This window comes from Perna viridis, chromosome 1 (assembly GCF_037379345.1).
Source record: "Perna viridis isolate PV_CMFRI_1.1 ecotype Kerala chromosome 1, ASM3737934v1, whole genome shotgun sequence".
Taxonomy (NCBI): domain Eukaryota; kingdom Metazoa; phylum Mollusca; class Bivalvia; order Mytilida; family Mytilidae; genus Perna; species Perna viridis.
The window spans coordinates 64,985,431-65,012,401 of NC_142445.1; the positions used below are offsets into that span (position 1 = coordinate 64,985,431).

At 31.7% G+C, this 26,971-nt stretch overlaps 1 protein-coding gene and 1 pseudogene across 5 annotated transcripts in view; both read right to left on the reverse strand.

Moving 5' to 3' along the window:
- Window positions 1-101: 101 nt before the first annotated feature.
- LOC148629863 (TBC1 domain family member 2B-like) overlaps window positions 102-26,971 on the reverse strand; it is a 35,600-nt gene continuing 8,730 nt past the window's right edge. Inside the window, exons 3-20 of one of the 4 annotated variants that reach the window (XR_015917988.1) lie at window positions 26,079-26,331; window positions 23,492-23,724; window positions 22,532-22,659; window positions 15,394-15,525; window positions 13,853-14,090; window positions 12,806-12,912; window positions 12,354-12,439; window positions 11,971-12,067; window positions 10,950-11,076; window positions 9,696-9,841; window positions 8,721-8,829; window positions 7,447-7,578; window positions 6,040-6,177; window positions 5,455-5,631; window positions 4,644-4,778; window positions 3,514-3,591; window positions 783-2,685; window positions 102-704 (exon numbers count right to left, since the gene is read on the reverse strand). Coding sequence is in view for 2 of the 4 variants with exons in the window: in XM_088558584.1 (XP_088414710.1) it covers window positions 2,590-2,685; window positions 3,514-3,591; window positions 4,644-4,778; window positions 5,455-5,631; window positions 6,040-6,177; window positions 7,447-7,578; window positions 8,721-8,829; window positions 9,696-9,841; window positions 10,950-11,076; window positions 11,971-12,067; window positions 12,354-12,439; window positions 12,806-12,912; window positions 13,853-14,090; window positions 15,394-15,525; window positions 22,532-22,659; window positions 23,492-23,724; window positions 26,079-26,331 (2,412 nt within the window). In the remaining 2 variants the exon portion in view is untranslated. Of the gene's footprint in view, window positions 2,686-3,513; window positions 3,592-4,643; window positions 4,779-5,454; window positions 5,632-6,039; window positions 6,178-7,446; window positions 7,579-8,720; window positions 8,830-9,695; window positions 9,842-10,949; window positions 11,077-11,970; window positions 12,068-12,353; window positions 12,440-12,805; window positions 12,913-13,852; window positions 14,091-15,393; window positions 15,526-22,531; window positions 22,660-23,491; window positions 23,725-26,078; window positions 26,332-26,971 lie in introns of all 4 variants that reach the window. The other 3 variants (XR_015917987.1, XM_088558603.1, XM_088558584.1) reach the window with 3 other exon arrangements.
- Window positions 19,015-22,525, reverse strand: LOC148629864 (alpha-L-iduronidase pseudogene; annotated as a pseudogene). Its single transcript, XR_015917993.1, has one exon. The product of XR_015917993.1 is annotated as an alpha-L-iduronidase pseudogene (transcript).

Here is a 26,971-nt window from a genome sequence, read left to right on the forward strand (position 1 = left end):
TAGAAAGAAGTAATTCACCAAAGTTTTACAAATCATGGTGGTACCATATTTTAGTTATCGTGGGAAGTGTGGGCAGACAGGCATAAAAGAAGAAATACAGATGAATGAAATATCAACTTTATTGCGCAAAATAGCTTGAAAAATTACAATGGGAATCATTCTAACAATATTTAAAATCATAAAGGCTTAAATTGATAACAATCTTTGTACTGAAAGAAATAAATGAACTCAAATTAAAGAGTTGTTGATTCTGATAATTGTTGTTATTTACCATTTAACTATGTGCTGATATGCATATAAGTTTGATAAATTTGTTACAAGTGTAATGAAGATAATGGTTGAGTTTGTGAGTATTATTGGACCCATAACAAAAATACAAAAAGTAAGCACCAACAAATAAATGATATTTAAAAAACTCATAACTTACTATTAAAAACCATATTTTTCAAACTTCTCAGCATTATTTATTATTGTACATAATGACATCTACACTTTTGATTAACAAATCAATCAATTCACTTTCTATAACTTGCATAGTTGAGACTAGCTTATAATAACAAACATAAATTTGAATGATTATCTTCAAACTTCCTTTAGGAAATATTGAAAACATTAAGAGGGAGTCAAATTCCCCCCATTCAAACTAAATATGACCCGTAAATTGAATAAAATAAGCGGAAGCCCCAAAATCAATATAAAATGACCTATCCTTGGTGAACAAGTAAGATAAAACAAGTAAGATAAAATGACCTATCCTTGGTGAACAAGTAAGATAAAATGACCTATCCTTGGTGAACAAGTAAGATAAAATGACCTATCCTTAGTAAACAATTAAGATAAAATGACCTATCCTTGGTGAACAAGTAAGGTAAAATGACCTATCCTTGGTGAACAAGTAAGATAAAATGACCTATCCGTGGTGAACAAGTAAGGTAAAATAACTTATCTGTGGTGAACAAGTAAGGTCAAATGACCTATCCGTGGTGAACAAGTAAGATAAAATGACCTATCTGTGGTGAACAAGTAAGATAAAATGACCTATCAGTGGTGAACAAGTAAGATAAAATGACCTATCAATGGTGAACAAGTAAGTTTGAACTTTACTTTTCACATTAATTTCTAATTTCACTTAAATCTACTGTGCAAACTTAAATACAAATTTAAACTGGAATTACAACATAATAACTAAAGAGAAATATGTAATGAACCAATCAAATCTATAAGAAGAAAATTCTCAATTATAATAAACATGATAAACGTAGACTAGTGATTGACTTTTAATTTTTAATTTTTGTTTTACTTGTACCAAATACATTTCTATTTACTCCATGATCATTCATTAATTAGATCAGCAACACTAATTAACACCTGTGAACTTGTGTACAGTTTTTTCACACTTTGAGTTTACCCTACTGTTGCACCTGGTCCTTGCTCCCCGTTTTAGTGGAGTCCGAGTTGCTCATTTACATTTGTTACTTTGTATGTGTTAATTTATGTTACTTATGTTCTATGTTGTGTTTGTTTTCCATGTCTGGTCTTTGTCCCTGGATTACATTCTTATGATATCCGCTAGAATCTTGGTTTCCATGGTTACTCTTTCTAACAAATTATATTTTCATTAGTGAATGAGTAAAGAACAAGACACATTTAAACAAATAAACAAAAAATTAGGATTTACATGTATACTATAAAAATATTTATGCAAGATATATCTAAACAAACAAAAAAATGAACATGTACATGTATACTATAAAAACATTCAGGCAAGATTTATTGCAACCAACAAAACTTGAGCATTTATACTTCAGAACAACACTTTATATAAACAGCACACAAACAGTACTGTCAGATAAAATTTTAACATTTATTCCTTAAATAAAACAATTACTCAACTCCATAACACATTCAATATTACTAATGACATGTGTAACATTACTGACATAAAAAACAGAAACAAGTAAATAACATATAATATGAAATAATAGCATAAAACTGGCAAAATATTCACAAAATATACATAAAAAATTGTTCAGAAATAAGAATTTTAGCTTTCAACTTGCATTACAAATTGCTAATATCACTGGAAGTTGGTATTAACTTTTCTTTGTCTAACAAACTTTGATTTATGGGATAATGGGTTTCAATATCTCTGCTATTCTCAAATGTGAAAATTTTTTTGGATTAAAGTTAAATTGTCTTGTTCAACTCTATTCCATAGGCCGCCTTCAGATGCCTCTCAAGCTAATGATCACATCTTTCAGTTGAACATAACAATTTACTACAGAAACATTCCTTAAAGAACTTTAAAATAATCACTTAAAGTTATTATGAATAGAAGTTTCCTACTCTGAATTTTTGATACTTTAACCATGCATTTACTAATACATGTACATTGTACTAAGTTTTAACTGACAGAATACCTCAGTACATTTTCTAAAGCTGTATCTCCCATGACATTTTCCACTTAAAAGTTTTAGGTAATGTGTAACAAATTCACCGTTTTGCAATTTAAAAAAAAATTTTGATTATTTTTTTAAATTTTGAAAGTATGTATCACAGAACATTGGCGTTTAAGGTAACTTGTTCATTTTAAAAGTCTTCATCACTACTGTTTCCATGGTTACCCCCACCATCTTGTTTGTCTCTATATCTGGATCTTAATCTGTTCAGCTCAGCCAGCTCATTCTGAAAATGATATAAATAGAACACATGTACATAAAGTAATAATTATGTTCCCCAAATGCAGTCAGTGTGCCTCCTAAAAAAACGGTCAAACCAACTGGAACCAAACTTGGCACAAAAAATAACCATATGCAGATGTGCAATCACCATCTAAATTTTCAAACATGGCCACTGTTTAAAGACAACAAAAATCATTAAAAAAAAGAAAAAAATCATAGAGACTTGATATTTGGTTAAATAATACGTCGCCACAAAAGCTTTCAGTCAGCCATATTGAAATTTAAAAAATGGCTAGCATTCCAAGATGGCCACATGTCAAAAGTTAAAAAAAAAATTAATACTAGTTTAATTTGATTTGTAATTAACCTTCGGATAAACTGACTCCCTTTGGATGACATAGGTTATTTTGTACAAACTTATTTGATACATTGTATTGCAATGTCAGTTATGTCTATTGTGGAGTCTGTAGTTTGAATAATACCAAACTAGATTAAGAATAAAATCTTAACTTGGAATGGAATCAAACCATTAAGACTGCTCTTAGCTTCTGACTAAGATTTGCTAGTAAAACTTAATTTGGACTATAAACACTCGTTTATTATCCACTACCTGGCCTATGAAGTGCAAACTGTCCTAAAGTTGGTTATATTCCATTACTTCGTAAAAATACTTTAAAATCTTTTTAATCCACATTCTAAGTCTGAAGTAGCTACTATGTCTAGAAAATGACTATAAATAGCCATGAAAAGTAGCAATAAAATAGACCAATAATTCTGGTAAAATTAATAAATATTTCCTACTGAATGTTCAGCCACAAGCAGAATTTCTTACCTTTACAAGTTGAAGGTGATATTGTCGTCTGGTACTTATAGACCTCATTGGGAAAGGATTGATCCAGTTAAATGCCAGCTATAAAATGAAAGAAGATTATGTACAACTATCAAAGAACTGAAATATGCATTCATTAAAATAATTTTAATGTTTAAAATGATTATTTGATTGTATTTTGTTTTAAATATTTAACTACTGAATTTCATCATGGTTTGAAAAATAAGTTCCATTTTTAAACTTTAACATAACATCATAACTAAAAAACTGTGTGTCACAAGGTGCAGCTTGATGTGATTGCAGATATTGAACCCTGAACAGCTGAGGCAAATATAGACACACAATTCAAATTTGATACAGCTGTGAATTTTGACTGCAGTTAGACATTAGGATAAGAAATTGACCAGAATCAAAGTGGCCCCTTTCAGACCCTTAGTTCCTAAATGGTTTAGTAACAACCTCCAATATCTATCTCAACTGTCCTATGGGGGTCTGGCACCTTGTGCCACACTTTCATAGAGTTCATTCACTTTTAGTCAAGTTATCATCCAGAAAACTGACGAATGCTTGTTTTTAGCCCTTGGCATCTCATTCCTAAATGGTACAAGTTTTTCACCCCTGATATTAGCCCCAGTCTAAACTTCATTGTACAGAATGTCAAGGAACAATATCATAAACATACTGAAGTTACATGTTTAAATTCTATGAAATGTTTGTCCATAATTCCAAAACTGTTTTGATCGTCATCCTCAAAATCAACTAACTAGCACTTAAGTAATTGCATGAAAATCAAGTGGATGACAATGACACAAATGATGACATATGATGGCAAATCTTTTTGCTGTCTTATAAAAATCAACTAAATAGAAGTGCACAATACTTAAAAACACTAAGTCTGGAGTAGAACAGTAATGATATATATATAGTAATAGATCATAACTTAAACCATAGAATTACAATATGTATAATGTAGTACTTACTATCATAGTTATACACTAGTACATTTGTTATGATTCAACATATTCATTCTTGTTTCTAATGTACATGTGTTATATTTATGCATTTATATCATATGAACAGACTTAATTTCATTACTTAGAAAATACATGTCTTTTCTTTACCAAGAAACTCACATGACAAATCTGTCTTGGGTCGTTCATTTTCTCTCCAAGTACTCTCATGAAATGGTTAAGTTGTAAAGTTGACTCTTGATGTAGAATTCTTTCCTCTACATGCTTAAAGAAGGCTACAGCAAACCTGAACAGCACCTGGTTAACATTTGATAAAAGATAATTAATTCTCAAACTATTTTTTTAGATTCTCAATAAGCAGAACAATATGATCACTAGAATAATTATTCACTTACTATTTTCTGAGTATAGTAGGAAGAGATTATTCAAACTTTTATTAAATAACATGGGTTGTGATAATTTAGAAAATTCAATACTATTAAGTGGTTGAGTTTGTTTTTATTTTCAATAAAATGGGTGGTAGGGTCTTTAAAAAGTGCCATCACAAGGGGAGGGGGTAGTATTTTCTGGAACAGTCCTGAGTTAGATTGAATAACATATAATAATGTAATATATTAATTATTTATTGAATAAAGATAAAATAAGTAAAATGCTATGTTTGATACTAGTTTGTATTTGGATTCAAAATTATCAAAAACAGGAGTGTCACAATTAAAACAAGATGTTGCAAGTTTATGTGGTGTTAAGAATACCCCAACTCAACTATTTCTGTCAAAGTGGGTTTTATGGTAAACTGGAAGTAAATATGTGAGGAATCTAAAAGGAGAGACACGATTCAAGTCATCATATAAAAGCAAAATACCAAATATCTAAGCATTCCTTCCAATAGAAGATGAGAAATCTGTAAAAGAAAAGTGTAATGGATGAATTTGCAATATAGCTCAGTATAATAAAAATAGCTGAAGATACCTACCTTACTACCTTCATAAAGAAATGTATCCCATATCCTCAGGAATGTATTTGTTGGAATGTTGTCTATAAATATGGTAAGGAACCAGTTGAATGTAAACAAGGAAATGTCAACCTCAAGCTGTTCAAAGTGGGCATACAGTCTTGGTAACTTTTCATGGAGCAGGTCTTTCAAAACTCTCTGTTAATAAAATGAAAGAATGTATTAAACTCTACAATGGTATCATCTCTGTTATAGCTCTCTTTTGTTATAAAGAAATATATTATAAAAACAATCTTAATGAAAAACTCTTTCAGTTATCAACGCATTATTTTTAATACACATGATCAACCAACTCAAATACAACCAAAACAATATTGTTGAATGTGAAATACATATAGTGGTTAAAAATAAATGAATCAATATTCTCATTATCATTGTTATGGTAATTTAAGGATAGAGGCACCATCAAAAGAGATGAAGGAGGATCTGGGAATCAAGAAGCAATATTAAGATGACATACACACCAAAAACTAAACAGTATTGGAAGCCCTTGACATATGTTGGTTTGAGAAAGTGCCTGTGATTTCTGGTATAATATAAACTAACCTGATCCACCTGAGCTGCCAGTAGAGATTTACTATAGTAATCTGTGGGCATGATGAAATCTACAATGGCTACCAAGCACCAGAAAGCTTCCTCCTCTGGTAGAAACAATAAGGTAATTGCTGCTAGTCTGTTCAGACCCTGAAAAATAATGTGTTTTAAGTATACTTTTGTGTACATTATACACCAGGCTTGCTAAATAAGACTAATAGGACCTACATAACAACAATCAATGTTTATCGATTATCGATATGCAAAATTTACACTGTACCATACTGTACCAGATAGCCAATGACAGAATTATGTACAATGGCAACCATTTTTACTGTATTAGATTGTGACAAAACTTACCTGACATAGCCAATGACAGGATTATGTACTATGACAGCAATATTTACTGTACAAGACTGTGACAGGACTTACCTGACAATAGCCAACGACAAGATTTTGTATAATGACAGCCATTTTTACTGTATTAGACTGTGAGAGGACTTACCTGACAATAGCCAAAGATAGGATTATGTACAATACAGCAGTTTTTACTGTATAAGACTGTGACAGGACTTACCTGACAATAGCCCGTGTTTGTTTGTTTGTTTGTTGGGGTTTAATGTCCGAGCAGCAATATTTCAGCAATATTCAGACAATGAACATGAAATGGATGATAAAATGAACATGAAATGAAAAAAAAAAAAGGATGGGTCACAAGGATAATAGGGTCGACAAATTTTGATTGCCACTGGAAAAAGGGGGATGGGTAAGGTTGGGCAATTTAGCCTCCTGTGGCGGAGCGCAAAGGTTCCTACTCCTATCGAATACCACAGCAGGGTTCTTTAACGTGCGAGGAACGTGGCATCTTTCCCAACACGGTGCACCACTATGGTTTGCGGTCAGGTTTTCCGTATTATAGCCTGACAATCCCAGCATTCCACCACCTGGGGCACACATCCAGTTGCTCTGTGGGCAGAGCGCCTAGCCCCCGGCTAGGTTTCTGAGCACTATTTAGTCGCCTTTTACAACAAGCTTAGCGCTGCTGCAGGCCTATTCTTTTAACACCCGGACCTGCATGGGTACAATAGCCCGTGACAGGATAATGTACAATGAAGTCATTTACACTGCATAAGACTGTGAAAGGACTAACCCGACAATATCCAATGACAGGATTATGTACAATGCAGCCGTTTTTATTGTATAAGTCTGTGACAGGACTAACCTGACAATAGCCAATGACAGCCATTTTTACTGCACAAGATTGACAGGACTTACCTGACAATAGCAAATGACAGGATTATGTACAATGCATCCATTTTTACTGCATGAAATTGTGACATGACTTACCTGACAATAGCAAATGACAGGATTATGTACAATGCAGACATTTTTACTGCATAAGATTGTGATAGGACTTACCTGACAATACCCAATGATAGGATTATGTACACTGTAAGCCAACAACACTTGTCGTAGTTGTTCTATCCCTTTACTTTCTATGCTCTCGAAATGTCTGTTGTTTGGTAAGGTTCTTAATAGATCAAGTTCTATCTGAAAAGTCAAATGAAAAATTAATTCTTACTGCTATTTCTGTGTAAATGATGCATAAACTCATCTTTAATGTTGTTGCTATTATCAAACAAAAGCAAAAAATTATAGAATGGCATTTCCTAAATATTTCTTTACCATTAGACCATAACAGTTTCGTTAAAATTTGCTGAAGAATGTTGATTCACAGGTGATAAAAAAATTATAAAATAAAACCTTGACCTTAAAATTAACAGGGTTAAAATTTTTCAAGGACTAGTTCATTAAAGCTGCATTAGCTGTCATTTTTGTAAAAAAATTTCTGTTGAAATATGCCTTAATTCTACTAAATTGTACTTTTCCTATAAAATTTCATTCATATCCACAAATGAAATGTGTTAAATACATGAAATAGGTGTCTATATATTTATTGTCTTGCAAGACAAAAAATCGACCTAGATAAATTTGTATGCATGTGACTTCTGGTGACCTTAATTCACGCCTGTGCTGTAAGGGTTGCTTTTTCAAAAACAAATCTGATTGTAAAGCGAAAGTGGTTAATCAATGGCAAGAAAGACCATTGGACTCGAGCCGTAAACGAAAACAGTTCAAGTATAATGCAAGGATCCTTTTGAAATTTACGTCTTGTGATATAATGTGGCACAAATATGGTCAGTAACTGTCATTATTTATTTGATAACTAATCAAGAAATAGATATCCGTAGTGTATCCGTTATTGTTATTTTTTTTTCAAAGTTTACAAGTTTAAAGTATTTTTAACCTGGGTTAATGTCCTGTTGGCAATCTTTGGAAGTAATGGCGAAAAATAATTAGATCTGAGCTATCGATCTTCTTTGATTGAAAAAAACATTTTTACAATATTCTGTAGGTATTTTCGACATTTATTGCTTCAACTGCATTACTACAAACTTATTTCATTTTATCAGCTTTTTTCAGTAGAATCAAAACTGAACAAATTTGGCAGCTAATGCTGCTTTAAAGATATTCGTTTTTCAAGTGTTGTTTAGGATGTTAAAGATGGAATAGCATTACTACCATAATTGGTGAGGGATAATAAAGGATTTCCTTTTTAAATGTAACATATTTCACTAACAAAAACATTTTGTTAAGAAGTAACCTTTCATATCGATTACATTTTCCCATACCTGTTTTGATTCGGGACTGAGTGATGTGCCTTTAGTTTTCTGAGATAATTCTTTATAGTAATGAGGTCCAAGTTTATCTCTTATTTCTCCGACATAAAAATTTACACAACTACAACAAGAAAGACCGGCTGTAGTAAGATTGAAATGAAAGTATGACCATTAACACAAGCATTACAATAGGGTATGATCATTAACACAAGCATTACAATAGCATTAATGCATGCCCTTTTCCATATTGGTCCCGTAACATGCCTGAGGTATTAATAATGTCCTCGGATGGCTGTAATGGCCCTCGTGCAAAAAAAATGAGATTTGAATGCACATTTTGTCTTTGAAAAATCACTAAAACACGAAAGTCACCTTTTTTCTTTAGCATTTCTGTATAGAACAGTATGTGCTCCCGCTTCGAGATTTCATTTTTGTTGCCTTTTTCCAAAAATCCCCCCCCCCAAATGGTAAATTTAAAGCTCAAGATTAAACATAACTAATAATTAAATGTACTTAGCCCCAGCACCATCTTTCAGCAACTTTAAATATCTTAATCTAATTAATTGAATTATTAGGCTAGTCTTAATTAAAGTTATCACTTATTTTGTATGTACGCCATTTTGATTTAGTTCATAATGGCCCCGTATTGATGCCCTGTTTTGAAATTCATAATGCATGGCTGTGATTTTGTAATGACCGGCTGTAGGAATTTCCGGTTCGTAATGATCAGTTGTCAAAATTTTTGGTTCATAAAGGATTGTCATTTCTATATATATTGTAGTACGTTGGTTAATAAAATAGGGTTTGACAGAATATTCTATGTAGTGTACAAGTTTAGGTATAATTATTTTCTTTTCAAAATCACTAAAGTGTGGCAAGTTGATACAAAATATGAATAATTGCAAACTCTAAAATATTGGGGAAAACAATAAATAAAAATCTAATACCCTTATTATAATTAGTTATAACAATCATTTTTTAGCCTACCCTTTCCATATCTGTTCCCTATATTCACTTGGAACTCCCATTCGAACCAATGCTTTCAAATCAGATGAACGAGTCAGTGTTTTTTTACCCAAACCAACCATATAATTTTCCCATTTCACACTACATGACTGGATTTCTTCTGCATCCTAAAAACAAGAAAAAAAACTTTATATCACTTTTTGTACATGTGTTTGTGTATGTATTCCATGGCATACATACCTAATCATTAAGGTGGAAGACTAGAAGGCAAATACTTTATAAGAAAATCAAAGATGTTTTTTTTTTAAAGGGAGATAAGTCTTGAACTCTTGAAATTTAGAAAAAAAAAACACAACAACAAAATGGTAATATTTTCTTTAAAAAGTCCATGCATATATTTACAAGAAACAGAGGCATAAGAAAGTTGAAAGAATCTTTAAAAAATTTTGCATGATTATGTTACTGTTTAAAACAATAAACCAATACATCATTTATAAGCTTAAAACAGTAAATTCTGCAATTAGTTTGTGCATTACTTATTGCAATTTTGTAATTTTAGAATTTTGAGAAACATTACCCATCAATTATGTTAAAAGTTCCATTACATAAGTTTTAATCAATGTGATTTTAAGTCAGTTTAATTTTTCACAATAAAAAAAGCATCAAAATGATATTAGGATTCACAGAATTACTTCACTTTCTTTAATAGTCCTTTTTCTTATTTATGGAATGCATGCCATTATAGCAAGTTTTTGAAGGGACTTAACCATCCAACATACGGTGACCTGGGGGACAAAGAAGTACAGTAAACATATCTTTTAATAATTTAATTTCAGAACGAACTCTATTTCTGACTGGATAAAAAATTTTGTCCATTATCTCATAGACCAAATTTTGTACATGACTGTGACATCATCAAACTTTTTGAAGGGTGTACTTGTTGAATTTTGATACTAAAATCAAATTATAAGGAATGACAGTCTATTTGGAATAACCTCAATGCCTGTGGTTAACACTCGAAAATAATCTGCTACACAGGTTATTTAGTGTGCACCACAGGATTAAAGTTATTTCTTCACAGACCGAAAAGATATAACAGTCATTCCTTAAGAAACTTCAGTTAGTACCTGAATATGTTATAATAAATAATTTAAAAGTAACAAAGTACTTACCATGCCTTAAAAAAAAATCTTTTTTTTTTTTTGTAATTTGAAGTCTCTGCTGTCCAAAGTCAAAGTCAGAAACATGGAAAAGGGCTACTGGTATTAGAATTACCTTTAATTTAGCTTGAACTTCCTCAGAATGTCTTCCCATCTGTTCCGCCTTGATAGATAATGGATCTATCTCCTCTTCATCTTCACCATATTTTTTAATAAACCCATATCTGTCATATTCTTGACCACTACAGTAGAAAAAATGTGAACATCACTACAAACTAGAATTACTTTGAGCATAGATCACAAAAGGATATCCCCAATAGGTATACACACATATAATCTCTAAACTTTAAACCCAAAACTAATTCAAATCAAATTGTAAGTACATTGTATTTGCTATATACAGAATCAATACCTCACTGTTGTTAAGGGCAAAGTGTAAGTAAACTACAACAAATACCAAGCCCATTCAGATTTTAATACCAAAAGAGATTGTCTGCAATGACAATACCTAATAATCATTACTAATTTAATTTTTGTAAATACAAAATCGGTACCCTCTACTAATTCTCTGAGTTAATGGCAAAGTCTCTGCTATGCTACTGGAAATCCCAATTTTGTTCAGATCAAATGGCATTACCTAATAATCATTCTGAGAAAAGTTAAAAATATCAATCAAACCATTCAGGGGAAGTTGATAATACCAAAAATAATACAAAGATGAATGCAGACATACATGTACATCCTGGTCACTGCACTCCATTAGGGGCATAATCAAGCTAATTGTTTGAGAAATTGTAGTTCTATGACAAATGGTAGACAAAATATGCATTTCACAAGAACACATAACCAAAGAAGACAACTTTGTTCTAGACTCTGACATTAAGCTATATAAATGTAAGTTCACTGAAGACCAGATGATGGAATGAAGATATCTTAACATACCATCCTGAACTTATAAGTTCACTGAAGCCCAGATGATGGAATGCAGATATCTTAACATACCATCCTGAACTTATAAGTTCACTGAAGCCCAGATGATGGAATGAAGATATCTTAACATACCATCCTGAACTTATAAGCTAACAGTACTACTGTGTCACTGTTATACTGTACTTTTGTCTTGGTTTTTACATTACCTTGATGTAAATTGGTATTCCATACTATCAAATTCTTCTGCTTCAGCTTCATTCAAAAGCTGACACACAACATCATCAGGTTTACTCACTTCACCACCTAAAAGATGTAGTCAGAATATATAAATCTGTAAGGACTCCAGTAGAAAGAATTCTAAGTAAACCTTAGCAAGACTGAAAAACAACCTCTTGTCCAAAATCAAATCACGTCTAAACAAAATCCTAAATAAACCTAAAGCTTGTCTACACCAGGAACTCTTTGGAGTCTTCACATAAGTTAAGACAGATTTTGAACCAAATCACACCAAACACATGTTACATTGATTCACGAACAGTTTTTCTACATTCTACATACGGCAGATTTGTGATAATGTAGTATGACCTACCATATTTTGGTTTCTTTGTTTCTTGTAATAAGTAGAGATATTTACTTCTTGTTTGATAATACTGAGCTTCAAGTCTAGCATTACTCCTACAAAAGTTTATAATGAAGTGGCTATGAAAACAAGCTTACAGTTCAAAAATGATAGAAGTTCAAAATTCCTATATTTAGTTTTAAAGAGTTATAAAATACGTGATTACCAGCTGTATCACAACGTCACACAAATATGGTCAAAGTTTTGTAATCAGAGTCTGCATCTTGATAGTTAACAAGCACATAACTTTCTTTGTTGTTACTATAAAGCACAATAATATGGGAGAAAAAGCGATACAGAAAATAATTTTTTTCATGAAATTAAAAACTTAAGCTATTTAATTTTTTTATTTATTCTGATATTTCTCTTAAATAGTTTTCAGTAAGCCAAAGAGAGATAATTCTGTTATATACATATCTTACATAGAGAGGGCCTTTTCATTTGCTTGATCATTCTGTCTGAGGTAGTTGAGTTCTAAAATCTCTTTAGTTAAAAATTTGTTCTGTAGCTCATATGCTTGGCACATGTCCTGAAAACCAAGTTTTATAAGAGATAAATTCTACATATTATGTTTTATTCAATAATCCTTTACTGCTATAGACATATCAGTTACTTTGTGGATTATATGGCTTTATATCATTATAAACGTATTTAAAAGTTTCAATTTTAAAAGTTTTGAAAAATAAATCAATTGCATGTAACATTCAATGTGTTATGTTCAAAAATCAATTCAAGACTCTACTGGTAATTTTCATGCTTACATACACTGCAAAAATGCTACATTTTTTTTCATATTATTAGTTATATACTACATTTGTAGTAGATAAAGTAAACACATTATGAAACATCATGCACTACTATCAAAAAGAATGTATGTCAAGCAGGAGGAGAAAGAAAAAAACAAGTATCAAATGCTAGTAAACTATTCTAAAAAAAAGATGTGTTCTGTCCAGATTGTTTAAAAATAAATAAGAATAAAAGAATCTTAGTGACCTAGCTCATGCTACCCTTCTTGCCCACATTTGAACTCTTTAACAGTCCAGTCCCTATACCCAAACAAGTGCCCATCCCCATCCCCCCAAAAAAGCTGATTTCAGTAAAATCAACCCCATCCAAGATTTATTGCTATTAACCATTTACGGAAGTTTGAAGGCTGAAGGATATTCATTAAAAAAGCATGTATCAACAATTTTTTATTAAGCCCCCTTCCAAAAAAGTGACTGATTTCTGTAAATATCAATCCCATTTATTTTAAGCTTTTTTCCTTCTCCACATTCACAAAATTTGAAGAAAATATGTCACAAAATCGAGAAGCTAAGAACAATGGAGGTGCTATGCTTTGATGTATGCACTGACAGACTAACATAAAAGTCAGAAACATTTTTTTCACAATTTTATTGACTGTCCATGTATGGTTCTAAATAAATTAATCAAAAGCTTCCAAGAATTCAGTTGAAATTAGTATTTACTTTCAATCTAGCTAATTCTTGAGTATCTGTCATAACAATAACAGTCTGTCTCTCTCGTGGACTTTGTGTAGGACCGTCTGATTCCTTGTTATGGGTACCAGTCAGGTTATTGTTCACTTCCTTCTCTAAAGCAGTGATTTCATTGGTCAGTTGCATGATGGTATCATCCTTGGCATTCAACATTTCCTGATACATTGTTACTTGCTCTTTTAATTCTTCTGATTCACCCTCAGTTGATCTAAATGATTATCATATGAATTATACCTGATTTACATGTGTAAACTATCACATGATTTTTGAATTTCTAAAGAACAATTCAAGGATTATTGTAATAACCATTTCAACTTGGCACAGGTTCCATTAACAGCTTAATGGTCATAATTTTTATTTCCTGAGATTTTTTTTTTTCATCATCTGTATAGTGTTTTACATTGTTTGAAATGTTTTCTTGATATTTTTCAAAATAATAGAATAATATTAATGGTTTCCTTGACATGTTCTCAAAACCTAAATTGATTTGCTTTCAATGCTTCTAGTCTTTAGCACACAGCTGACAAGAATTCTTGATTTCAGACAAGTTTCAAGAAACCAAAGTGCAAGTCAACTTATCGAAAAGTAATCACGGGAACCAAGGTTATAGTATTCAGAACATTTGGTTAGTGGATTACAAATGTATATTTCCAAAACTACTGGTGCTTATGATTTCACAGAAAAGAGTTTTATCTGATAAATGGACTAATATATTGGCAAGATAAATAGACTGATGTATATAGTCAAGATAAATGGACTAATATATTGGCAAGATAAATGGACTGATATGTATTGTCAAGTTAAATGGACTAATATATTGGCAAGATAAATGGACTGATATGTATTGTCAAGTTAAATGGACTAATATATTAGCAAGATAAATGGACTGATATATATATCGTCAAGATATATGGACTGATATATATATCGTCAAGATATATGGACTAATATATTGGCAAAATAAATGGACAACTATATCGGCAAGATGAATGGACTGAAATATTGGCAAGATAAATGGATCAATATATACTGGTAGGCAAGATAAATAAACCAACATATTTGCAAAATAAATAGACAAGTATATTGACAAGATAAATGGACCACTATACAATGTATTAAGATAAATGGATTAAATATTGGCAAGATAAATGGACTAAAATATTGGCAAGATAAATGGACTAAAATATTAGCAAGATAAATGGACCAAAATATTGGCAAGATAAATGGACTGATATATATAGTCAAGATAAATGGACTGATATATATAGTCAAGATAAATGGACCCATATATTGTCAAGATAAATGGGCCAATATATAGGCAAGATAAACGAACCAATATATTGGCAAGACACATGTAAATGGAATATAATACTGGCAAGATGAATGACCAAATATATTGGCAATATAAACGGACCAATATATTGGCAAGATAAATGCAGTACAACACCACTCTTACATTTCAGGGTAAAGTTAAAATCAAGCATCTCTACTGAACTAAAGATTACTAGTACCTGATTGTTTGAGACAGTTGAGCCTTCTCTTCCTTCAGATTGACTATAGAATACTGCAGCTCTGTGATATGTTTATCTCTCTCTGTTACCATATTTTGTAATCCCTCAACATCCATGTTACTGGCTTCCTTCCTAGTAAAAAAACATGAAAACAAATGAGTTTATGTGGTAACTTGTCAGACATCAATATTTTAAACATATAAAGGATAATAACAGGAAGTTGAAATCAAGTAATGTCACAAACAGAACAGGTAACTTAGTGTGCAAAACAGCCATATTACTCCTATAAATTGATTAGTAGTTCAGCATTTCAGTTAAAAAGTAACAGAAATGCCAAAATAAACACTGAATAAAAACACTTTTATCTAAGGGTGTGTGTCTCATGTAAAGTTCATGGGATATAAAAAAAACATTGTCAAATCAAATAACAAAGATTTGATCTATATTCTCTCATTAACTACATGTGATTATGTCAAGAAAAGAAATGTATGTCTGTATAAGGTTACATTGAAGGGAAATAGGGCAGATATGTAGGTAAAATCATTTGATGTATTCTTAAATTATTCTATATAGACACTTATAGGAGGTTTTCTCCAATTAAATAGTACTAGTTTAGCTGCATTTCATAAAAAGTACCAATAAAATGAGCTCAGATAGACAGAAAAAGTAAATTAAGTTGAGTAACCTCAACCAAACAATTTTTTTTCTCTGGCCTTAATATATTTTACTCCGCTTACTGATTTACATAGATTTTAGACTTGTACGGCTAACAAATATTTCTTTCATGCAATGTAATCACAACAAGGTTTTTTTTGTTTTTTGTTTTTTTTTAAATTTGTAATTATTTAAGAATTCATAAAATGCCAAAGGACATTAATTTTTGTAACAACCTTTGCCCTTAAAGCAATTGCGCTTGCCATCATGTCTAAGGGGTAAAGTTAGGTGGCTGCCAATGGCAGGGAAACTTACTCAAGTAAGCTTTGCTTATTTTCTTACATCCAAAATAATTATAAATTCAAATAAAACCTTATTACAGCAGGAAGTTTACATGTCATACAGCTAACACATGGGGTTAAAAGAAATGTCTCTTTAGAAATGAAAGTAAATTCAATTATTCATTATATATGAAATTGCATTTATTTAATATAAAATTAGGTTATCTTTTTATCAGAGTTAGAACCACTAATGTTTATCACAATGTATAATGCATATATTTATAACCAAAAGTTTGGTTAATGCCAGTGTTTTTGGTCCTTGATTTATTATTTTCTATACCAACTAACAAAACCTCCAGTGTTTAACCAGAAAAGCAGTGGGTGAGTATTCTGTCAATACACCCATACTTGCAAACCTAAAAATATGCTGTAATGTCATCACAAAGAAAGGACATGAGGAGTCATGACGAAGAGTAATCAAGGGAAATAAGGTTATAGTGGTAATCAAAAGAATGCTATCCTATGACAAAGACCAGACATGGAAAACAGACATACACAACAAAGAACACAAAGCAACCAAAATCATACACACAAAGCAACAAAAGCAAATGATTAACTTGGACTCCACTAAAAACTGGGAGCATGAAACAGGTGCACCGGTAGGGTAAGCGTTCTCTGATTTTCGAGAAACACCCGCCGAGTTGCTCATAAAAAGTCAAGTCAGGGATAGGCGAAAGAGGAAAGGAAAACTATGACATGTTGAACAAATCAGTTTTCATGGTGCAGATGGATACACCGTAACGATCCACGAGTTCATGATGACCACAAAACTTCTGTAGTGATGACTTCAATCTTGTAGCAACAAAACCCTGTTCCAGAATCCTGTTTGTTAGAATTTTAGCGCGATACAAAAAGTCTGTGTAGTTTCGGCAAGCCCTGGCATAACGTATGAGTTGTGATATGAACACAAGGGCTGAAGGGATGTTGCCACAGATGAAAGGAAAGTTGACAATTCTGAATGAAAAGTCATCACGTTTGTCTTCAAGTTTGGTCAATAGTTTTCCTTTACTATCAATTTCTAAGTGTAGGTCAAGTTATGAGGCTGACTTCAAAGTGTCTGTTCTTTGGGGTGGATGCAATGTATCAAATCCCCAAAATTAGGATTGTTTAAAGACAATATGTCATCTATATAGCAGAAACATCATAATCTGTATGAAGCTGTAAATCACTGAAGTAATTATATCTGTCAACTAATTGTTTTAATTCCTCACACAAGGTGACCTTGACTTTCTTTGACTAGTTTTAAGTTTGAAACTATGTACTTTTATTGCAAATTCAAATAACAATAATTTTGTGTTACCGATAATTTATGGGTGAAATTTAAATATATTAAGACATACACCAAACTTTGTTCTATGGTTTGTCATTTTTCAAAGATATTGAAATTGGTGGTTAAAAGATTGTGACCCTCGTTGGTGATGATGTTATATGTAGGTTTCTATTTTTTGTTTATTATCCTGTTTCAGTTTTTATTGTTTGTGTTTTGTTTAAATTTGATTTAAATATTGCTCAAAATCTGGTTTCCCTTGATATAGCATAGACAATGACAATTCGGTTCACTTCCTTTCCATTCACAGTTCAGTCATAATTTTATAAAAAAAAATAATAAAAGCCATCAACCGAACAAAGTTCAACAGAAACTGTTCATAAAAAAACAAAGTTTAACTCTGATCTCCCTGGTGAAGTTTAGCAACAGTATTTCACAGAAAGTGACAGTTCATAACTCTGAACTTTGAGTCTATTCCAGTAATTCAAGGACAAATTGTGGTCAGTATTTCTTTTTGAAAATGAATCCAATCTGAGCTTAGTTTTTATTGTATGCATTACAATATCTAAAATCAACCTTTATAGGACAAGGCAACTTTTGATGGGGAAACAGATCAAATGCCACATCAAAATTTAAAATGGCCTAAATAAGGAATCAAATGTAGAAATTACAATGAAAATCTGACAAATGATGAATGAATTTCATATTTTATTAAGCTTGGAGGGTCTTGTACCCATTGAATCATAATTCTAGTATCATCATTGTTACAAGGTTCAGTGAGGTTTTTAATTTTCAAATTATGACAAAAATACTGTGAAGATACTTTAGTTTGTGGAAATCAATATTGGAGGTTTTTCAAAATTTGTGAGATCTGGATTTCAATAAACCATCTCAGTTTCTAATGGTCATTTCAAATATTATTGGGTGTTTGAACATGTGAGAAAATATATACATCACCATTAATCAGTTGTAAAAAATGAGGTCATAATAGATAATAACATTGTGACATCACTACTCATAATAAAACGACTAACATGAAATTAATTTGGAATGCTTAAATTTTTAAGATTTCCAATATATTTGTAATAGTAGTCTTGAGGGGCCTGATGAGGGTCTCATCATGAATCACGATTCACAGAAAATAAATTTCCATGATCACGGATCATGAAAATATAAAAAGAGTATCCCCATTCAATTTCGATAATAGATATTCAGAAGCTGGTTGTTTGTATTGCAGATTGGTTCAATTAAGCTACAATCAAATACATTATTGGCTCATTACTTGTTTACGTGTTGAATTCTCCCAGGTTCTAAATTAAATAGCACCACTTCAACTCTTTACGCCAAGAAAGACAACTCAATGGAACTTTTTATTTGCGTAATGACAAAAAAAAATCACAAGAACAAAATATATGTCTCAATCACGAAGAATGAACACAAAACTCCAATGAAAATGATTCACAATGTTTTTATTACAAATCACGAAAAATAAATCTATAGAAAAACAGGTTGCAACAGCGAAAAAGTGCTGATCACGAAGAACGAAAATAATCCATCAGGCCCCTCAGTCTTATGTGATTATTTAATGAAATCTTCCTTTCATCCAATATTTTTATTGCTTGAGTCATCAAAATCTCCATATTTAACAGCAACTGAATTCAAACCAGATCTACTGAAATAATCAACAGCCCTTACAAAATATGTGCCCTCAACAAAATCATCCTTTTCTAGTGTAGGTGTGAAATAAAATGAATTTGAAATGATATCATAGTCATTTATCCTTCTCAAAAGTCTTGTATATTTTTGTTGAAAAATAATCTCATATGTCAAGATGCATTTGGAAATAACATAATCATCTGACCATGTGATCAAGACCTTTCCTGTGGTCACATTATATAAGGTTAAATTAGTAACTATCCCAGGAGCAGCATCAGCCTTTTTACAGAAATGGAGTAGAACAACTTCTGGAGTCTGCATTGTAAATGATTTGTTGTAGTAATGATTAAAGCTGATGATTGTATCATTAAAGATTTTTCTAGGTTCTTCAGCATTTCGCATTACTGAAAACTGTGAGACTGAGGGGAAGTCAGGACTTCCAAAGTTCTTCCATGTTAGATAGGGGTTTGTTGTTTCATTATTATTAATTGAGTAGGCAATAACAACAACCACTGTTCCATTTGGATTTGGAGGATCCAGACCCATTGAGAGATTAATAGAAATACTCTCCCCAATATTTGTATCCTTGCTACTGAAAATGAGAACAGATGCTTGCCATGAATCAGCTGATCCATACCCAAAGTAATAGTGAAGACTTGGGAGTACTCCAACAACATCAACATCAGATATAGGTGTAGTGCTACCATTACTCAATGTCTTAGTCAGTGTAGATGTGAGCTGATCCTCGCCTAACATACTCAAAAGATTCAACACTGAAAAGACTGGTTTTTTTATGAACTGCACATAGTTAGGTTCAGTATCATTAATTTGGAATCTTGCTGTTAAAGTTCTCTCTGTAAACTGGTGTGGGAACCAGCTGAGAAAGGCATTATCATTGCTTAACAAAGAGTAGTTTGAAATCACAGACTGTGAGTTTGAAACAATCACATTCTGATGTTCGCTAATCACCTTGGCAACCAGTGCAGCATAAGTGGCATCTGCCCTCCACAAAAAATTTCTGGACCATCCAACCATAGGATCAGCTTCATCATTATAAAATGGCTTGTCTTTCAGAGATGGAAATTTTTTGACAATTTGTTCAAATATTTTTATTTCTGCATTCAAAATATTTTTAGACACCCCATTTCCTTTACAATGATATGAAAGAAAGTCTATTCTGACACCATGTTCACCAGTAAAATAGTTCTGACCATCTACAACATGCTGAAGGAGACCATTTGAATAACTGTTGTGACCTAAATGGTCACAACCTGCAGCAGGACCACCAAGTTTCAATAAAGGACTAGCAGCATTTAAACCTTCTGAACAGGCATCATAGTAATTCAAAAAGCCCTGAACTGTCATTTTTACATTACCAAAGTCATGGCAATCAGGCTCATTCCAAGTCTCAAAATTCCAAGTTTTCACATTTTCAATACCATATTGTTCAATCAGGTGACTAGCCAAATCTTTTATTAAATCTCTCCATTGGTACACTTGTGTCTTATTTTCAAAATCAGTGAAGAATCCAGAGGGAGATCCCATTAGTTCAAATCCTGGTTTTAAGTCATACTGCTCAAGAAAAGTCAACAATTCAATTAGTTTTTTATAACTGTAAGTAAGGCCTCCACTATCATTCACTTCCACGGTCACCAAATCTAACAGCCAATGAATTCTAACCTGCTGAATGCCATCATGAGCTACTGAGCCAAGCAAAGCTAGATTTTGTTTCATGTCACTTCCATAGTCAAAATCATAGGCCCTTTCATGGGGCAAAGGGGGACAAAATCCAGTACTCCTCCAAAAATGCTTCAACTCATGCTTTTTGTCCCAGGAATTAATTTGTAAATTATACTGCATTGTTCCTGCATTGGTAAGCTTTTTACTCCAAAACAAGAATGTCCAAATAATAAAACTGATCATTTCACCTTTGAAATAAGCCATAAAATATAAACAACACCACCGCTGATAAGGTTTGAACACCTACATAACCTTTGTCCAATATCTAGTGGTATGTTGACTTGATAGTTTGTCATATCATTGTCACATTCAAGGATAACATTACAGCTAGAGCTAAAACAACCTGTTCAATGTGCCATTACATAATTTATTCCTTTCCTCAAATTCCATGACATCTCACTAGTTTAAGTTTGCCAAGATCTTATATCATCTAAAACCTACAAACATCTCATTAGTTTAAGCTTGCCAAGATCATATATCATCCAAAACCTACATACATCTCACTAGTTAAAGTTTGCCAAGATCTTATATCATCCAAAACCTACATACATCTCATTAGTTAAAGTTTGTCAAGACCTGATATCACCCAAAACCTACATACATCTCATTAGTTTAAGCTTGCCAAGACCTTATATCATCCAAAACCTACATGCATCTCATTACTTTAAGCTTGCAAAGACCTGATATCATCCGAAACCTACATACATCTCATTCGTTTAAGCTTGCCAAGACCTCATATCATCCAAAACTTGCATTTTTAATGCTGCATCTCATATTATTAGTAAAAAGGTTCTAGAAGGCAGGGAACCATAGACAATAGAAACTCACTTATAAATCTTTTATAATAGCATGGAGAACACTAAAAATCTTTATTACAATTATCTTTTTTATGTGTCAATTCAACAAAAATAGAATTTGCTTCAAAGTCCTTGGAAGAAAATTATCTTTACGAAAAAAAGTTCATCCTTTAGGAAGATTATAAATTTTGTATAAAAGTTCGTCCATTTAAGTAGACTTTTCTGAAAACTGTTCATACATTTAAATAAGACTGCCGCCTTTAATAAATAATTTCCTTAATAGCTCCAGTCCTTTGTTTCAACAAATTCTCTTATGAGGCAATGGCAAAATAATTTACTTAGATTTAGGATCATAACTTCTAATCAGATTTATTCATAGCATCGTACTGTTTTCATTATGTGTCCCAAGCACATTTCATGACAAAGCCAAGTCTGATGGATAAACAAAGGAATGGATGGAGGAACAGATTAGTCAGTTGACATGTAGGAAATAACTGATTTATTGTGGTATTAACTCGTCAATCACTGACCCAGGACCTTTGAAATTTCTTTTACCAGGGTCCTGGACCTTCAACCCATAATTAAAACTTATCGACTTTTGATCTTCTAAACTGGAATGTTGATATGAAATTTGGAATTGTCCAGGACCTTCCACTCTTGAAATTAATCTTCTGACATTTCACCTTGACTGAACATTTCGAGACATGACATCTAGTTCCTTCTGCAGTAGACGTACAATTTCTCTGTGTGCCTGAAGTTCATCTTCTGCACATTGTTGTTCCTCTTTAGACATATTTAACTGTGACTGAAGCTGAAATTACATGTTTTACCATTTAATTTTTTGCATGTTCAGTAAATGCTGTAAGTGGGTAATTGATTAAAACACTGGACTTCAAAATGATGCCACAGGAGATGAAAGATATAGGGAAGACCTGGAGGTAAATAAAGAAGAAAGCACAAGACAGACAGTTGTGGCGTCGGCTGGTTGAGATAGATAGAGAATAGGTATGCTCACAATGAATGAGTAATAATGCATTCTTTTGTTTGAAAATTTGTTAATTTTTATTTACTGGTACTTTGAATGATTATTACATTTGTATTTCCCTTTTAAAATAGTTGTTTTTTGAATGGTGTTTTCATCTGTAAAGGAGTAAGAAGTTGTCAGTCATACTGTCTTTGGTTTCAGTGAATTGTTATCTTTACTTAAATATGTAAACATAATAAATTTGATGGTTGCTAATTTTTTAGTGGTTTTTGTCAAATGACCATATTCATGGGGATCAAAATGATTCATGTTACATAGTGTTAAAAATCAATTTTGCAGGTTCTATTTTTGTGCTTTTCAGTCCAACGCAAAAATAGGAAACATTAGTACACAGTGAAAATAAATATGTTTTATTACAGTATGTAAATTCTGTAATGGTCTACGGGTTGATTAATTATTTCTTTGAATTAATATCAAATTTCTCATGCATCTGAATTTAACAATAGACCTGTTTGTCTCACTGCTGTACATGTGGGCATGTGTGACATATACTTTCACAAGGTAGTGTTTAGCCAAAGAATTTTCTCACGAAAGTACATGTCAGGAGGCACAAAAACTACTCCACACTTAAGATATTAGGTCTATAAATGAAACATACCTGTTTACATCTATGGCACACCTGTGTTTCAGTTGACAATGATGGATTACTTCCCTTTCTTCCCGTTTTTATCTTATTAAATGCATTCATTATAGCATTTGAACTTTGCCCTCTTGGAACATTTTTTCCCTGCTCATTAGTGTCTAGTACTGTCCAGTCTTCACTTGTTGTACTATTGGTTGAGGGCGAAGGTGAGGGCAATGTTTTTGACATTTTACCACCACCTATAATACCTGTAGAGAAAATGTATAGAACAATTGTTTTCATTATAATTAGTTATCTCCCTTGGACTTTTTCATGCTAAAATGTCATATTATATATCAATTGTAACCACAATGCTCTTTTCATTCAACTGATATTCTGAATATCAAATACTTGCAAAATTCACACTTCCATTTTTTAAACAAGAAAATCTACATCAATAAAAAAAAATTATAAAATGTATATATAAATAATAAATTTATGACCATTAGTATCTAAGACCCTATTACAAAGTAGATTTAACATGTGTATGGAACTATTTTTGGAAATTTGTTAAATATTTGCATTCTTCTGCACTTACCAGTGTGATCATATTTTGGTAAACACTACTCTTTTCAACTAATTATCCCATAATTAATTGTAAATTAAAAATATACAGTATTTATATTAAATCATGCATTACCAATTTCTGTTAATCCCTGTAATTCTACTTTATTTCAAGCAAAGCAAAATCCCAGTATACAAGTAATATATTAAATCTATTGTTAAGGAATTTCTGTTACTAAAGGCATAAACAACCAACATATAACATTTTCATTTACAAAAATAGGTTTCATTTTTTCAATATTTTTTAATTTACAAAAAATAGGTTGATACTATCAATTTTAGGCCAGATTCATTGCGGCTGAATTCAAAGAATTTGGTTTTCAAATAATATGTTACATTTGTTTTAATATTTTTTAATTATTTACTTTTCAAATTGTGTACAAACAAAAGAACAATTCAGTAAGTTCTCATGTAATAAAACTAAACCAACTATATTTTCGATTATTTCATAAACCATCAGTATCTATCAAACCACTTCTCAAGATTTTATTGATGAATGTGTGTTCAAGACTTATTTTGAGTTTGAATAGTCAAAGTCCATTTGAATTTTAAGAAAAACAGGCAGTCAGAATTTTACGATTGTTATAGTAGTACGACCTGCTCATATCTCAAAAAGACGATGGTATGAATATGGCATAAGATTAACCCACCACTTTGAAACAGTAATTTGACTATTTATCCGATATGAATAAAGAATTAAAGACAAGATTTTGCGAAGCATTTTGGTTTGGTAAAATCAGTAATGATTTATGGGAAATGCACTTAAAAAAAAAGCATTTCAAGGGCATATAACTCTGTCAAAAACCTCAACTTCCTAACATTTAAAAATTTCCAAATATATATTGTAAGGCAGTGATAAAATTACAGTCATTCCAAAACAGGAAAGAGAGAGAACGATACTGACAGATTGGTTGGTTTTTGACATAAATTTCAAAATTTTCCCATTTTGCCTGATTCTTACTGTGACTTATACTTTTAATAAAAGTAGTGAATAAAAGTCAGACCTCACTAGATATAAAGTTTATTTGAAGGAAAATGCTTGAAATTAAAGGATCTATCAATATCTATGGAGGTGCTAGGAGCTAAAATAAAAAATTGATGTGTCAGGCTGACACTGCATTTATTAGCTGTAGAATTACTGCACTATTAATGTCCATTAAGGCTAATTATTACAGGTTCTGGGTGTAGTGAAAGTGAAGGAACTAATGTTTCAGTATTTGTGTTACTTAATATTGTTCAGTTTAGTGCAAAAAGTCATAAGCAGTTAGGAGCACTTGTAAAACATACAATGATGGTGTTTAGAGGATAGTGTTGACCTCCCTTGATTAACACTAATCTTCTGATGTACTTTTATAGGTATTTAAAAAGCAGTCTTTATAAAATCCATATAAAATGCGATTCATGAATGTCAAATACTCATTGAATATTTTTATAGTTTTCATTTGGTTGTTGTACTTTTGAGATAAAAATTAAAGAGATTGTGTAATAAATTGAGTTATTGTTCTTCATTTGGTTGATTATAGTGGGATATGAATGTAAGGTTTTCTTAAAAATACATATCAGACACATAAAGGAACATCCTTATGTAAAAATATAGCATATGTATAGACTGAAAAAGCATAATTTTTTGGTGGGTATACCACAAATCACCACTACTATAGGCAGTGTCTCAATATATGGACTGGTACATAATTGCATGGAGAATTGGGAAGAATTTTAAAATTTCTATCAAAAATAGGTTTAAACACCTAAAATGTACAACAGGAAGTTAAAATCTGCTAGACAATTGTTCACTTAACTACCTAAGGAAGTTTATGGAAGTTAGTCAGGTGATTCTGATTTAATCAAAGGAAGACCATCTCTATTCCCTGAACATCATCGCTGCATGTGCTTTAGTGCTGTACCTTATACCTTGTGTGATTGATACTTACAAAAATAGTGAAAATGCAGCATAAAGCATGGTATCAGTGTTCATAAAAATAAAATACTTGAAAAAAACCTGTCAAACTATGTCCACTCATCATAGCCCCAAAGGCCTCCCTTATATCAGTTTTTATTGATGTAAATGACCCTCCATGATTTGCCCTTCTCATGCTATCACCTGTAGAGACTTCCAAAGGGGTATAACCTGGTACCACAATATCTGGTATGGTGACCCTTGTAGGCGAAAGGTCACCCTCTGTTTGTGTTTGGTTCTCGGGGGGTTGCTTTGTGAATTTGACAGTATCTAACCCAGTCAATCTTTGTGGTCTCTGTAATCAAATTTGATATATATAATTTGTTTTACAAGTACACACTATTATTTACTTTTAGTTGTAATGTTTTGTTTAACAGCATTGTGTCAAAGTTTAAAAGTTATGCTTGAGAGGTTTGTCAATTGTCATCCAGAAGACCAAAAAATGTGACAGACAGACATGAGGGTAGGTGGTATAAAATAAATAAATAAAATATTTTATTTAGCTCTAACACAGTTACACTAAGTGGTTTTGGCCAATCTTAAAATTACATGAATTGAACATATTGAACATGTGTTATATATAATGTATAATAGTTACAAATGTAGCTTACTGAATTGAAGTTATAAAGGGTTATGAAAATACAATTTATATATCAATTGATAAGACTTATTCTTTTTTCCATGCAATCTGATATGAAATTGGAAGACAACCTCAGTAATTTAGGATTTTTACTGTTAAACAATATACTTAGTTTTTTTTTATAATATTGAACTATCAAAGTTTTTATATAAAGAAATTTTCAGTTTTAGTTCATCTCTTAGCGTGTTGTATAAATCACACTCAAATAAGAAATGTTCTTCGTCTTCAATGTTTATATGGCATACAGGGCATGTTCTATTATCTTTTGGGATATTGAGGTGTCTTCCTCACTCAA